At 41.0% G+C, this 16,479-nt stretch overlaps 1 protein-coding gene across 22 annotated transcripts in view; it reads right to left on the bottom strand.

The window, feature by feature from the left end:
* The window catches only part of GPHN (gephyrin), a 604,586-nt gene that overhangs the window by 237,509 nt on the left and 350,598 nt on the right, over nucleotides 1-16,479 (bottom strand). For 12 of the 22 annotated variants that reach the window (XM_067557745.1, XM_067557750.1, XM_067557759.1 and 9 more), the window contains one exon: nucleotides 15,632-15,670. The exons of the other annotated variants lie outside the window; for them this stretch is intronic. In XM_067557745.1, the coding sequence (XP_067413846.1) occupies nucleotides 15,632-15,670 (39 nt within the window). The remainder of the gene's footprint in view (nucleotides 1-15,631; nucleotides 15,671-16,479) is intronic. 22 annotated transcript variants of the gene reach the window in all.

The following is a 16,479-nucleotide window of genomic DNA, read 5'->3' as shown; positions in this document are numbered from 1 at the left end:
CTCTTCAAACATGCAGTTGAAGAGGATCACCAAGAGAAGGGTAAGCTGCACACATTCTCCTCTGTGTCTCACCTATCCCTCACTGCTTCCCATCCAATGGGCCACCTGTCAGTCTTTTCCCAGGAAGAGCAACAACTTTTGAGATCTCTCCTTCTCAGGTTCCACAGGACATGTGGAGCAGAAGTGACCTGCCACAAAATGGACGCCTACTCTGCAGTCACTGCAGTAGTCTGTCTTTTCCTTGGGCTGCCATCTTGATGTGGTGGAGAAGCTTGAGTGTACTAAAGACATTAAGAGTGATGGCATCAGGAGTCTTGCACTCCTTGTAGGGTCCCCCCTGGTGGTAAGGTCAAAGGCGAGGTACCAGACAAAGCTGCAGCCCAAGACCTCAATGGCAGAGGAGACGGATGAAGTAGGGCGAAGTTGCACATTCAGAGGAGAATCTACAAACAGTCCTCAGCTGCTTCTCATAAGTTTACAAAAGCTTAGTGCTAACCCTGAACATTGGCAAAACAAAAGTTCTCCATCAGCCTGCTCCTGGTCAATCATCAGACCCAACAAGGAAGATCTACATTCACAGAGAGGAATTGGAAAATGTAGAATATTTTGCCTACCATGGCAGCCATCTTTCACAGAGGGCAAAGATAGACTGAGATTCAGCACAGAATCCGATGTGCCAGGCTTGCCTTCTTTGGCAGACTGTGCTGACAGGTGTTCAAAAACAGTGGTAATCCCAACTCTTCTCTATGGCTAAGAGACTTGGGGGACATACAGAAAAACACCTGAAAAACCTGGAATGCCAACACTAGCACTTTCTCCAGAAGATCCTCAACATAAAGTAGAAGGATCGTTGCACTAATGTCAGTGTCCTCACGGAGGCCAACATCTTCAGGGTTGAGGCCCTGATTATCCAGCACCAGCTGAGGTGGAGTGGGCACTGCATGTGCATGGCTGATGCACGCCTACCCAAACCACTACTGTACACCCAACTCACTAAAGGAGAAAGGAAACGGGGAAGGCAAAAGAAATGCTTCAAAGACATCCTCAATACAAACATCAAGAAATGTGGCATCGAATCACACATGGGGAGACAGTAGCCCAAGATAGTAATTGTGGTCCCACCCTGCCTCTCGACACCACCTGCAATACCTGCCAATGAGTCTGTGGTTCAAGGATCGGACTCCTCAGTCACCAAAGGACCCATATAAAATAAAACCCGTGAAAGAGGTCATCCTCGACTCGAGGGATTGCCAACCATGACAGTGGTCTGTGCATGGTTTGAATGCTGACACTGCTTCCACTGTTGCAGAACTATGCAGCTGGAGTTCTTGTCTCACCATGAGGTAGCAGATAACTAGGGCTGAGCGCGAGTGCAGCTGGTAAAAGGAGTTCTGCTGTTCATCTAAATCCTAGCAACCCATAGATGGCGTAGCTATCTTCAGCAAGAGGATGGCAACAGGGTACAGCTGTACAGATTCCACACTGGGAAGCTCATCACAGAAATAAAGCCTGTGTCCATCTTTCTATCCATATTTGATGGCGTTCTCTAGAAAACATTTCTTGTTTAAACCAAGGTAATTACAGATACAAATCTTACTCTCTAGTCAAATGTTTTTTCCACTTACACTCTTTATTAAGTATATTCTTGCTATTGCCTTTATAACACCTGATCTCCCACCACTCTGTTTCCCTTTTATATTACAAGGCATCTAATATCCTGCTGAATTTACTGACACTAGTCTGTCAAAGTGGCAGGAAAGGTGATGATAAATCTGAGATTACAGCGAAAAAATGTTAGTTTACAAGTCATGGGAAAAAAAATCACATGGATTCTGTAATTTAGAGGGCAAAACAAGCTATTAGAAAGATTCCTCTGTTTGTCCTTATTAATTTTATGTCTTAATATCTGTGTTAGATTTTAGTTTCAGGAACCATTGAGAGATGAAAGCATTATATTTGTGAATAGCGTGACAAGTAGTTTTAAAAAGAAATTGTGTCACTAGGCATGGCTTTATGTTTCTTTAGCCGCACTGGACAGCAAAAAGCTCAGTCTGACATTTGTAATGTGTCATTTTGATCCTTACAGAAATGCCTTCGTTTCTACTGACACTAAATACTGCTATCTGTGCATTCTGCTTAAAGAAACTACTGAGAGCTCTCTCAAATACACACACACACACACACACACACAAAATGAAATTCACAGACAGGTATGTCAGTTCAACACCAACACTGTGTTCCTACTAACACAAATTATGGCACACCTGAATGCAGATGTAAAGTTTCCCATGTCCTTGGCATGTGCATGCTAGACTCCCACTGTTGTAGAGTGGTATTCAGACCACACCAATAGAAGGGCTATTATTGACCTTATCCATGGAGGGAATAAAAGCATCATAGCAGTGACCAGTGTTTGATCAATTGGAAGATGGAGGGGGAAAAAAGTACTAGTATTCTTCTTCCTTCTTTTTCTCCATCCACCAACCCAATCCCGACAAGCACGCTCATAATCCTCCTCACTCTGCCATATCTATTCAGCATCGCATAGGCCCCTCTCTTAAGCCTGGTGCATCAGACCCAGGAGCATGGAGCAAATCCCATGTCCTTCTTGTTTGTGAGCTGCGAACATTTGACATACGAGTACAATTCCCCTCACTTTTTCTACTCATTTCAATCGAATTGCACCATGCAAATTAGCTGGAGAAGAAATGCGATGATTTGTTGAATTACTGCAGGTGTCATAACCACAATACTTGCAAATAACCTGAGTTTGACTATAATCATAACCGACAGAAACAATTAATAACTTTTTTTAATTAACCCTAATTTCTCCAAATGTATCCTACTAATAAGTTTTCAATTAGTATTAATTAAATGGAAAGTGTAAAGAATTAAGGGGGAATTAAGGAGAAGAAATAATACTCAGCAACATTTTAAAAAGAGCCTATCTTCAAAAAAAAAAAAAAAAAAAGAAAAACATTCTTTACTCTCAGATTAAGATCATGCTATAAATTTTAAGTATTCTTTATAGAAAACAAGGATGCTGAATCCTTGTTTTATGTGACAATGTCATACAAGTTTAACTATGGCATTGTGACCAGATTCTCTGATTCTTCTCAATAAGTTTCTGTTTAAATTCTTAGGTAGTCCTGCTTGTGGATTTGATTTGTATGAATTTCAAGGATGGAAGCCCTTGTCTGTTTCCTTTGTGTAATACAAGCAATACTGAAATAATTACAACCAGGTATCACTGTGTAGTGAAGGGGCGTGGCCTCCCTCCGAGACAGACAGGGAGGAAATGCCATTCAACTCCTGGAAGCGGAGCTAGGGAAGCCACCCTCACCATACCGGAAGCAAAGGGGCGGAGCCAAAACAGGAACAGCCTGTGTGCTCAGTCTAGGGGAAGCTGATGGAGGAAGAGAAAGTCTCTTCCCGCGATGCTGGGCCTCGAGCCTGACTCCAGCCCCGCTGAAGAGCCCCCAGAGCTGCTTACTGACTGGACCCTAGAGAGCCTGCTGGAGCTGCCTCCTGCCAATGACCTGGAGGAGTTGCAGGACGCCGGTGACACTGAGGGCCTGCAGGGGCTGCCCCTCATGATTTACCCCAAGGAGGTGGACGATGATTTGGGATACAGGTACATGGGCAGAGGAAGTAGCCCGGGGTAGCCAACCTCAGTCCAACTGTGTTCGAGCCCAAGCACTCATCAACGATTTTTCAGCTGGAGCCCTGCTGATCCAGTGGCGGGATGCCCTGCAACTGTTAGGACCCTGAGCTGCGACGAGTTGGAGTGGGAGGGCCCCATCCGCCTCCCCTCCTGTGCCATGCCAACCCTGGAGTGACCACTCCTTGGCCTGTGAAACCTCACAGGCTACAGACAGCTCGTTTGCCCCACCCTGCCAAAGGACCCAGGGCTACAGATGCTCATTTGCCCTGCCCTGCCCAAGGGCTCAGGGCTATGGACTGCTTGTTTGCCCTACCCCGCCACAGGGCCTGGGGTGACAGACTATAGAGAACTAATTCCCCTGCTTACAGCCCACCAACATAGGTGCAGTTGAGAGGGAGCGTGGTCAAGACTGACAGGGAGGGACAGGCCACCCCTTCTACACAGTGATATGCATGATGTAAACACTACTACTAATAAATATTAAAAATGAATTTTAATATTAGTAACATACCTAAGAACATAAGAACGGCCATACTGGGTCAGACCAATGGTCCCTCTAGCACAGTATCCTATCCTCCGACCGTGGCCAATGCCAGGTGCTTCAGAGGGAATGAATAGAACAGGTAATCATCAAATGATCCATCCCGTTGGCTATTCCCAGCCTCTGACAAACAGAAGTCCCTGCCGATCGTGGCTAATAGCCATTGATGGACTTATCCTCCATGAACTTATCTAATTCTTTTTTGAACCCTGTTATAATCTTGGCCTTCACAACATTCTCTGGCAAGGAATTCGACAGGTTGACCCTGCGTTGTTTGAAGACATACTTCCTTTTGTTCATTTTAAACCTGCTGCCTATTAATTTCATTTGGTGACCCCTAGTTTTTGTATTATGAGAAGGAGTAAATAACACTTCCTTATTCACTTTCTCCACACCAATCATTTTATAGACCTTTATCATATCCCCCTTAGTCATCTCTTTTCCAAGCTGAAAAGTCCATCTTATTACTCTCTCCTCATATGGAAGCTTTTCCATACCCCTAATCATTTTAGTTGCTCTTTTCTATACCTTTTTCAAATTCCAACTTTTTTTTTTTTTTTTTTTTTTGACATTGGGTGACCAGATCTGCATGCAGTATTCAAGATGTGGGCATACCATGGATTTATTAAGAGACAATATGATATTTTCTGTCTTATTATCTATCCCTTTCCCCTAATGATTTCCAACATTGTTAGCTTTTTTGACTGCCGCTGCACATTAAGTGGATTTTTCAGAGAACTATCCATAATGACTCAAAGATCTTTCTTGAGTGGTAACAACTAATTTAGACCCTATCATTTTATATGTATAGTAGGGATGATGATTTCAAATGTGCATTATTTCACATTTATCAACCTTGAATTTCATCTGCCATTTTGTTTCCCAGTCATGCAGTTTTGTGCGATCCCTTTGTAACTCTTCACAATCTGCTTTGGACTTAACTGTCTTGAATAGTTCTGTATTATCTGCAAATTTTGCCACCTCACTGTTTATCCCTTTTTCCAGATCATTTATGAATAGGTTGAACAGTACTGGTCCCAGTACAGACCTCTGGAGACACCAATATTTACCTCTTGCCATTCTGAAAACTGACCATTTATTCCTACCCTTTGTTTCCAGTCTTTTAACCAGTTACTGATCCAGGAGAGGAACTTCCCTCTTATCCCATGAGTGATTACTTTGCTTAAGAGCCTTTGGTGAAGGACCCTGTCAAAGGCTTTCTGAAAATCTAAGTACACCATCCACTTGATCACCCTTGACCACGTGCTTGTTGACCCTCTCAAAGAATTCTAGTAGATTGATGAGGCATGACTTCCCTTTAAAAAAAACCATGTTGACTCTTCCCGAACAAACTGTATTAATCTGTATGTCTGATAATTCTGTTCTTTACTATAGTTTCAACCAATTTGCCTGATTTTGAAGTTAGGGTTACCGGCCTGTAATTTCCAGGATCGCCTCTGGAGCCTTTTTAAAAAATTGGCATCACATTAGCTATCCTTCAGTCATCTGGTGCAGAAGCTGATTTAAATGATAGGTTACATATCACAGTTAGTGCTTGTGAAATTTCACATTGGAGTTCCTTCAGAACTCTTGGATGGATACCATCTGGTCCTGGTGAGTTATTACTGTTTAATTTATCAATTTGTTCTAAAACCTCCTCTAACGATACCTCAGTTCTGGGACAGTTCCTCAGATTTGGTCATCTAAAAAGAATGGCTCAGGTTTGGGAATCTCCCTCACATTTTCAGCTGTGAAGAGTGATGCTGTCCCATTGCTGGCAGTAAATTTGTCAGATTGCATTCCTCACTTCCATCCTTTGTCATATAAATAAAATTAGAATTCTGTTTGTCAAAAAAATCAAGCAAAACACTTAACAGATGCTTTTCTCCACTTGATAGGTTGAATGAAATGCATGCAGGTATTAGGAAGATCTATACAGCTTGCCAGATGCACTACATTACAGCATGTGCGGGAGTGTAATATACAGCTTGATGATGATGTGTGCTAAGCCAGTGTCAAGTGTCTTGGTATTTGCACAGGGTGAGAGCTTAAGAGGATTTGCTTGTTATACATAGTTAAAATAATGGCTGGAATCTAGCTATCACACTTGGCTCAAACAAACAGATCAAACAAATATTATTTCCATAGTCATATTTTCCCACTCACAAATTGCTGTGCTTTCCACCTCAGCCCAATTTTATGGCAGACAATCAACAAGCCACTAATTTCTTTTAAAAATTATTCCACTTGAGAGCATGACAGAGTAAAGGCAGTGGTGCAACCCCAATATCATACAAACTCATCATTAAAATTTTACTTTTCTTCCCCTCTCCATCTTTCCACAACAACTTTATATTGCTCAATATTTTATCTAAAATGTTTATTCAGTTCAACTTTTGAAAGATTCTTTTCAGTCTCTTTTAATGTCTGAATTGTTAAAGTGTGAGTTTAGTTCACTTTAGGGAAACTTCCCTACCAATTTAGTAGAGGAGGGAGAGAAGCTGGTAAAAACCATAGAGGCTCTCTGCTCTCATGCATGTATCCTGCTTTCCCTTTAAACATAGTTAATTGTAATAAATACAGAATGGGGAAGAGAAATAGGACAGTGCAGTTTACAAGGTTAAAAAACAAAGGTTTTTGGTTTTTTACAGAAAGAAGCAGACAAAAAACAACTAGATGGCATCTTAATGAACTGTGTGGAATGAGCATAGGTCAGATTCTTGCAGGAGAGGAAAAGAGGGAGAGAAGAGAATAATTCAGGATTAACAGGTGTTCATTCTTTCATCTGGAGTGAAATCATACTGTGGAAATTCGATATAATATACACCATTTTTAGTAAAGCAGAATGAAAGTCCCAAATTGTTTCACACGTGCAATGTATAAGTTTCCGTTAGGATGAAACTTCACTTACAATGAAGTCATTTTGTGGGGGGTGGGACGTGGCCACTTCACTGTGAGAGTTCTTTTGTTGCAATTATTTCCAAAGGGAAAAAACAAACCAGAAACAATCAACTCCAATAAGAAAAACTAAAACACAATGAATGAAATCCTGGCTCCACTGAAGTCAGTCAGAATATTGCCATGAACTTCAATGGAGCCAGGACTTCACTCAATTTACATAGAGTTACTATCTCTGAAATTCTTGGATAAAAGAATCAACTCTTCACTAGGTGTTAAATTGATGTTTCACAGCATGATCTACACCATATTGACTGACTCTCTTTTGCTGTAGGACTAACAGAGGTGAAACATACAATATACATTCAAGAGGCACAGCCAAAGTTGAGAACAGAATAGTGGAAGTCTGTTTAGTTTTTTTTTTTTAAGCTTCTGTGGTGTTACTATGTCATGGAATCATATGATAAGATTAAAGATGTAGGGATTAAATAAAGACCTTCTGAAATGTCACTCAATTCTACAATGGTTGTGATTGGCTTAATAGTAAATAAAGAGTTGCAGCTCTGAAAAAACAAACACACACCCTAATATGTGGTGTTCCATCTTAAACTGGTGAGTTTATAGTCTTTTCAGACTATATTTGCATATTAGAGATAAATCTGGCTACTTTGCTTCATTTTATACAAAGTAAGTTCCACTCTTGAAAAATTACCAAAAAGGGGCCTCAGGTATGTAAAAGGTGGGGACCCTGAGCCACATACCCCAGCTCCCTTCATAAGAAACACGACTGTCATTTTTGCTCAGTGGTGGCTTTAGTCCTTATGAAAGGAAAGGACCTTGCTGTTTTAGGAGCCTTGCTACTACGCCCACACAAACAACCCACTAGTCAAGAGCTCTGTATCCAAATATCGTTTCACAGTGGATACCAGCTGGACCCAGCAGAAATTAAAAATCTTTACCTGTAATTCTTCCTCTCTGAAGATATCTTGCAGGATTCTTACTCCTGGGCATTAGCTCCTTAGTATGAGACTGATAGAACTCTCTTAGCTCAATGTTTTTCTAACTTTTAAGGGCACCAGTAGCATGGTAGATAGTAAGTTTGGTACCCTACTGCCTGTTTGCTATCCTCTGCCAAGTATAAATGTTGTCTAAGAATGTTCCAGTCACTTCCTTCCATTACAATGTTACAGAAGCTTCTGCAAAGAAAGGGACATTCCAGATTTCAAGATGACCAGCATAAGATGAAAAATATGGCTCAGGCCATGGGAGCTGGGGAGGGTCCTCCAAAAATTAATTTCCAAACTCTGAGGGGATGTGGGCAAGTGAGTGAGAACCCTCCAAGATAATATCTACAGAGAAACAGAATTATATGTAAGTAATTTTCCCTTCTTTAGAGGTTCCATCCATGCAGGAGTCTCATTCCTGGGGCCAAGTAGAATCTAATAAGAATGGCTTTATAGTGGTTTATGAAAACTTTGCCTCTTCCTGCAACCTTGTAGCCTCCACTTCTCAGCCAGATCCAAGGATCTGATCCATTTGCTAAGCGATTAGAAAGCTTGTTTATTCAGGAAACAGTATTTCATGTAATACTAAATTTAACTTCAACATCTAAATAGGTATTGGAAGACACAGTGATCAAGTGCACTTTGTCAAGATGCTAACCATCCAGGATTCCTTCATGCCTGGCAAAAAAACAAAATCGCACTTTTTGCATCAAAGAATCTCACTATATTAACTAGATGAAGGGGTCTGTCAGAGAGAAGAGAGACTTTATCTCTCACACTTCAATCTCCTAGCTTCTAGATTATGGAACTAATTCATTATGCTGTAACTCCACTAGAGTCATTGATAGTCAAAATAGGGATATGTTTGGCCTTTTGGCTATTATTTGACTTTAAAGTGATGAATATTATGGTCTGGTAAGTAACTGAATTCTGCTAGCATGATTCTAATAAATGGACTGTAAATACAAATACATACAACTACTACTAAGGCTGTTTAATACAACTCTGTGCCGAGACTGCTACAGCACACAGGACTGAAATCACATCTATGCAGGTGGAATTCCCATGTTGGTTTGAATAAAGAATACACACAGTATAAAGCACAAACTTACCCTTCTCCCTGGCATTTGTTTTTACTGTTAACTTAAATAACAATACAAGATAAACTTCAGCCTAAACTTTCTTCCCAAGTTTGGCTGTTCCTAGGATCTTTACTGCAGAACATCTGTCCAAAACAACACCCCCCTTTATCTGTACGAGGAGTTACAATGCTTTTTATATCCTGATTGAAACTAATCCAATCCACTTGTTATTGCACTTTTAGGCCAATGCAATTTTGAGCTGCATACACAAGCTTAATTCTGGCATTTTAACTTTTGAGTGCTTGACTTTGCAACCTTAATATTCTTTTAATGTAGGGCTTTTTATGTAATACATATAAATACCATAATTTTCTTTAACCGTTACAATAATGCAGTCTCCAATTGTATAAGTAAGGCCTTGTGTACTGTGAGGCAAGCTGGACCTAATTTCAGTAGCAGGGTTCCTGGATTCGGCAGTGCTCAGGTGCAGCAGACGGCAAACTCTGCGGCAACTGCATTTACATTTAAAAATTCTACCTTTTAAATTGAAAATGTGGGACATTTAATTACTTTTCAGTATGATAATGATTTGTATTCTGATGGAGTGTAACTATATCATTACAGTTGTCGGGGAAAACTGATGCTTCTAACTCCTCAGGAGGAAGTACAGGATTGTGGGATAAACAGAGCAAAGTGTGTATTTAGCTGAGGATTTAGCTGCTCTGAGCAGGGGGTTGGACTAGATGACCTCCTGAGGTCCCTTCCAACTCTATGATTCTATGAAAGTGTTAGTCCTTTCCATATATCTTGGATGTAAACGCTTCTGGAATATTACATTACATCTGTGGATCTCATTAAACAGAAAGATAGTTCTTCTCTGAAAGTCCCTCAGATTGTCACTACAAAGATCAGGGTTCTGGAAGGATTAATTTATGACAAATTAAAAGAGCAAAATATGTATAGTGTGTGTAGAGAACAAAACAGACAGTATTCATACAAAATAATACAGGTATGTACCTCAGTTTAGCAGCCTGATACTATTCTGTCCGAGTACCCAGAATTAAATCAAATGAGGCAGTAAGAGAAAACCAAGTAGTAAACAAAACAACGGAGATATGATATCTCCAGGGAAAATACCATGGCGTCTACAGGAGGCAATGGGGGAACTAATGGAAAACACCCACAAGCCTGCCTCCAGCCAAGCTAACAGGTTTACTTTTCCCAAGCCAGAGCCAAAGATCACAAGAAAACTAAACTGCTAAAAACTCCTGTCTAGAGAGGAATGATGGGGGTGAGGCACTGCAGGAGAGACACTGAAAGAGCAGTAGAGAATGCTGCAGGGCTATCTTTCTCAACCCAGGAGAAAAGGGTATTTGGGCTGAGCGGAACTTACAAAAATTTGCAAAAAAAATATGCAGGTGATGTCAAATGTTTTTTTTAATATCTAATGTACAAGATTCCATTTCAGAAATAAGTGGCAAAGGCAAAGAGTCAAAGAACAGGAAGTAAAATAGGGAGAAAACTTGACTGAGATTAGGAAACAGAGGTGCCACACAAGGAAACTTTATGAGTTGGCAAGAGGGTGAGCTGAGTATTTAAAAAGTTAATTTTAAGACTCTTCTTGTTGCAAAGTTACAGTTGCATTAAAGAAGCTAACAAATAGAGGGATCACTTTATCAGAGGGGCAGAATACCAAAGAACAAAGGTGATGTTAGGGCTTCATAAATAGGATTTCTGCCCTCAGTGGCTTTTGATAATTTTTATTGGTTCTTTAATCAAATTATGACAACTGTAGATGTAAAAATTGCTGGATAAATATTTCTGTCTCTCAAATGAACATAAAATCTTTTAAAATAAATTGGTTACCTGGGGTCCACTATTGCGGATAACCTTTCATTTGAAACAGAACTCAATATCTACTTCGGAAAAGCTTCCACAACATTACCTAGACTGAGCAAGAGCGTATGGCAAAACAATAAACTGACAGAACATACAAAGATCTGTATGTATCATGCATATGTTATCAGTACACTTTTGTACAGGAGCGAGACATGGACCTTATACTCTCACCAGGAAAAAAAGCTCAACAGTTTTCATATACATTGTCTTCATTGAATTTTTGGAATTTCCTGGAGGGACAGAGTCACCAACACGGAGGTGCTCAAGCAGGCCAACATACCCAGCATGTAAAATACTCCTTAAGCAGAGATGCCTCCGCTGGCTTGGGCATGTGTGCCAAATGAATGATAGGTGAATCCCAAAGAACATCCTTTATGGCAAATTGACATGTGGAAAAAGACCTAAAAAAATGCCCAAAATTGCATTTCAAGGTTGTGTGCAAGCAAGACTCAAAGAAATGGACATGCCTATGGATAACTGGGAAGATCACACTCAGGACTGCAGTCTTTGAAAACAAGAGCTCAATAAAGGTCTCCAAAACTACGAGAGGAAGCAGTCCACCTTAGCAGAGGAGAAAAGAACTCACAGAAAGCAGAGCCCAAAGAGTCAAAAAACCACCTTTAAATGTGACAAATGCAGCAGAGATGGTCTTTCTTGAATGGGTCTCTTCAGCCACAGCCGCGGGTGCCATAAAACCAACTGAACAAATTTATTACCTTCCAGGGGCGCATACCCATGGTCTCTTGAGACTGAAGGTTGCTTACTACTACAATGTAGAGCCACTAAGATGCTATGCTAGAAGAAAGCTTTCTGGTTTAGCGAGTAGAGAATGAGTATTAGATGCATCCCACAGTCCCTCTATTTTGTTGGAGAAAACCTACCCTTCACCCTCCTAATGTGATGTGTCCTTTTGATACCAGTTCCCAAACATCAGTGTGAGAACTAGCAAAGGGAGAAATGTCATATTAAGAGCTGAGGCTGGGAGTTGGGGAAAAACTGGAACGAAAGCTGGCATGGAGATGAGACAGCCGTGTTGCTAGGACCAGCAGCAGTGCAAAGTTGCTGAGGAGTGAGATGCCATCAGCCTTGCTACGTTTGAGAGCTTGCAGACTAAGTTTGGATATTTGACAAAAAAAGTGGCAGGACTCTGTGTTTGCTGAAGGGAGAGAATGTGGAAGGACTGAGGGGAAAGGGCAGGCAAGGTTTTGTGTGGGAGTAGTAGTGGAAGTAATAGTAGAAACTTTGTTCAGTTTCTCAGTGCAAACACTAAATACAAGAATTCTCAGTTTTCTAAGGGTGAAAACCAGAAAACTCATAGGGAAAGTCCTAGTTTGATTTTATCTGAAATACTGTTTAGTAAAGTTGGGAACCATTCTACAAAGGGAAAGTGAATGTCTTGGAAAATCTGATACTGTAAAAAGTGTTTGGTAGATCCCATACTGTGCTGGGCTCTATTCCAAAGGAAAGAGATTGTTGCCTTGAGGAGTGTTGTCCTCTAACTTTATAAAGCAATTGCTAGACTTCTTTTAGCATACTTAGGCACCTTTCAAAATAGCATAGGTCAACATGTGACAACAGATCTGAAGAATCTAAGTTATCAGGAAAAGTTAAGAGAGCTGGATTTGTTTTAATTGTAATAAGGGAGACAATTATTTTCTATGAAATTATGACAGAGATGGAAGGAGTCTATAGAGACAGAATGTTCACTCTAGTACTGGGTTCTAAAGCATGATCCGAAAACAAGGAGTAACTGGGAACTCCTGCATGGTTTAAGGAGAGGTGTGGTCTAGTATTTTGAGTCCAGGAGTAGGAAGCAGGAACTCCTTATTTCTAGTCTAGGCTCTGATAATGACTTGTCTCATTAAGCAAATCACATAGGTTCAGATCCTGGCCCCTTCTCCATACAGATAGGCAAAAAAGATAAGGGGGCAACTGAAGATTCTTTCAGCATTGAAGATGTGTTGGGGGCATGCCTGAGTGGGAGAATGTATATCTGGAATATGCGTCTGGAATTTGCTGCACTCTGGCAATCTCCTGCTGCTACAAAGGCCCCTATGGGCCCATTACAACCCAGTGTCGTTTACAGCATCAACCTCAGAATCAGGGAGCTGTAAAAGAGTCTTTTTTTAAGTTTCTTTCCTCCACTGTAAATGGGATATCATCATCAGAGTGGGGGGCTTTCTAGTGAGGTCCCAGAGGGATCAGTTCTTGGTCTCATACTCTAACATTTTTATGAATTGCCTAGACGAAAACAAAATCACAGATAGAATTTGCAGATGACACAAAAATTGGGGGAAATGGTAAATAATTAGGAGTACAGGTCCCTGATACCAGGCGATCTAAATCACTTGGTAAACTGAATACAAGCAAACAATATGGCTTTTAATATGGCTAAATGTAAATGCATACTTCTAGGAACAAAGAACATAGGCCATACTTACAGGATGGGGGCCTCTATCCTGGGAACAATGATTCTGAAAAAAGATTTGGGCGTCCTGGTGCATAATCAGCTGAACATGAGCTCCCAATGCGATGCTGTAGCCAAAAGGGCTAATGCGATTCTTGGACGCAGAAACAGGGGATTTCAAGGAGTAGAGAGGTTTTTTACCTTTGTATTTGGCACTAGTGTCATCGCTACTGGAATACGGTGTCCAGTTCTGGTATCCACCATTCAAGAAGAATTTTCATAAATTGGAGATGGTTTGGAGATGAGCCATGAGAATGATTAAAGGATTAGAAAACATGCCTTATAGTGATGGACTCAAGGATCTCAATCTATTTATTTTAACGAACAGAAGGATTAGGGATGACTTGATTACAGTTTCTAGGTACCTGTGTTGGGGACAAATATTTGATACTGGGCTCTTCAATCTAGGTATGACATGATCCAATGGCTAGAAGTTGAAGCTAGACAAATTCATATTGGAAATAAGGTCTACATTTTTAACAGTGAGGGTAACTAACCATTGGAACAATTTACCAAGGATCTTGGTGGATTCTCCATCACTGGAAATTTTAAAATCAAGATTGAATGTTTTTTCTAAAAGATATGATCTAGGAATTATTGTGGGGAATTTCTATTGCCTGTGTTATGCAGGAAGTCAGACTAGATGATCACAATGGTCCCTTCTTGCCTTGGAATCCATGAATTTACTTAATCCATGTTTACTGGGCATAGCTGAGCATTTATGTTTCTGAGCCTAAGCAATATGTGGCTAATAGTTAATTACCTACCTTAAAGTGGTGCTCCAAGGATTTCTGTAGATAATGTTGGTAAAGTGATTTTAGATTGAATAGCGTTGTATAAATGCTATGTCCTGTAAACTGCAATACACTGCTGGAATAAGTTCCCAGATTAGGTGATTGCAGCAAAGAGTTTAAGTGAGATTACTGCACCTCTCAATCTTTTCTAGGAGGAAAATGGATTGAGTAGTTCTATGAAAAAGCAGGATGGAGATACAGAGATCAGTATTGAAGTGTTGGTATGTTGGGTTGAAGCAGGGCACGTTGGAGCCAGATAATAGCCTTTTCTTGTTCCTCACATTTCTTATTAATTTTTTTTTTCCAAATTGTGCTTATTTGGAAGTGAAATCTAAGCAGGTGGGCAGGACAGCAGCAGAGAAATGTCAGGCAAATAAGCAAGTGGACAAGGCAGCAAAAGGGCAATGCCAGTTTGTAATCAGACTCAAAGGACAGCAAGGATAATGTAAGCTAGAAAGCAGGTGGAAAGGCAGAAGGAAAATGCCAGACACTCAGCAAGTCAATAAAGCAGTATCAAGCAGTCAGCAGGTGCACGAAGCAGCAGGAGAGCAATTCCAGGAAGTCAAGAGATGCACACAGCAGAAGGAGGGCAATACCAGGCACTCAAAAAAGGAGGCTGGGCTGCAGGAAGTCAATGTCCACATGCAATCTGATGCAAAGAGCAATAAAGAGGCAATGCAAGCCATTCAACAGATGGATAGGGCAAAAGGTAGTCAATGTCAGGCAATCAGATGGTCAAAAGGGCAAAGCCACACAATCAAGCAAAGGGCTAGGTCTTCAGGGAGGCAATGCCAAGCTGACAGCCGTAGACAGAGCAGAAAGAGAGCAATGAATGCCAGGCAATCCCTAGATGGAGAGGGAAGCAAGAGGGCAATGCTCATTAAATAACTAAATGCAACTGCCGGCATTTAGAAAACAGAAGCCTGATAACAGGTTGGCAGCAGGATGACAATACTTTTTTGGTACTGGACAATACTGTGAGCAAAACAACCCATAGAATCTGGATGCTCACCCTCTAATAACACCATTAGATTAACATAGTGATCCATGAAAATCCAATGGAGAACAGCACATAAATGGAAACAGCAGATGAATCTAAGCCCTAGTGCCTGGGGAGGCCACGGCCTCTCTAAACAGAATTACGAGAATCCACAAGGAAATCAAACAAATGGGAAAAATGAGTCTGAAAGCTTTTTCTGATGATTAAAAAAAAAAAAAGCACAAAAAAAAGCGCAAAGAATTAGTTTGGAAATGATTGGCTGGAATTGAAGATGTTGCTTACCCCTCTCTGGAGCCCACAAAATGGGAATGTTGGGAATTTCTGCAGCAGAAAAACAGAAGAGAAAAGGGATTTCTGACTCCCAGTTTGAGGAAAAGCAGGTCAATTTACGACTGGGTGAACTGTTTTGGGCAAAGTAAGAACTGGTCTGAATCTCGGCCTCTCTCTGGAATCAAGTCTTTATTGAGGTTTGAGAATGGTTTAAGAAGTCCACACCACTTTCATCGCATGATATCCCAGCTCTGCTTCCAAGAACCACACTTACCTTTAGTGCAGGCTGTGCAAGGTGAGATGGGAGATAATATCATGAGTTCACTCCCATATCTACTGCATGATAGCGTGAGGACAGACAGCAGTGCCCCAAGGTTGATGAAGGTCATTTTATGGGACACATTGAAGAGGTTCATTAACCCCAACTCACCAAAGGCCAGCCTTTGCTAGAGAAGTTTTCCAGGTAATCACCTCCCACTCTAAGGGGCATCAGTCTTTGTGGGGATGGCCCTTTTCTTCTCTAACAGACACTGCTATGTTTGGGGAGATTCAGCAACATCTTCATTGTATCTTGATGCTGCTGTTCTCTTGCAACTCAGGGGCTCTCTGGGGTTTCTCTAATATTTGCATCTCAAAGTGTGATTCAGAAATCTCACCAGCTGTTTGGTTTCAAAAACACTCTTTGAAATCTGAGACCTATGTACTAAGAAGGTCCCAAGAAGCAACCAGACCCAGCGGAAACAAAATTTCATCTTTTCATCTAGTTGCTGTTGCCTCTTGCCAGATTGGAGTGGGGATTTGGCTGAGAATTATGAGGACCTGTTGGGGAGGCATGAAAGGGACCACAGATGTCATCCTGA

Source organism: Emydura macquarii, unplaced genomic scaffold (assembly GCF_026122565.2).
Source record: "Emydura macquarii macquarii isolate MOO-44397 ecotype Brisbane River unplaced genomic scaffold, CSIRO-AGI_Emac_v2 contig_1876, whole genome shotgun sequence".
NCBI classification, from domain to species: Eukaryota; Metazoa; Chordata; order Testudines; family Chelidae; genus Emydura; species Emydura macquarii.
Note: the sequence above shows the minus strand (reverse complement) of the source record. Positions and strands in the feature narration are given on the sequence as shown.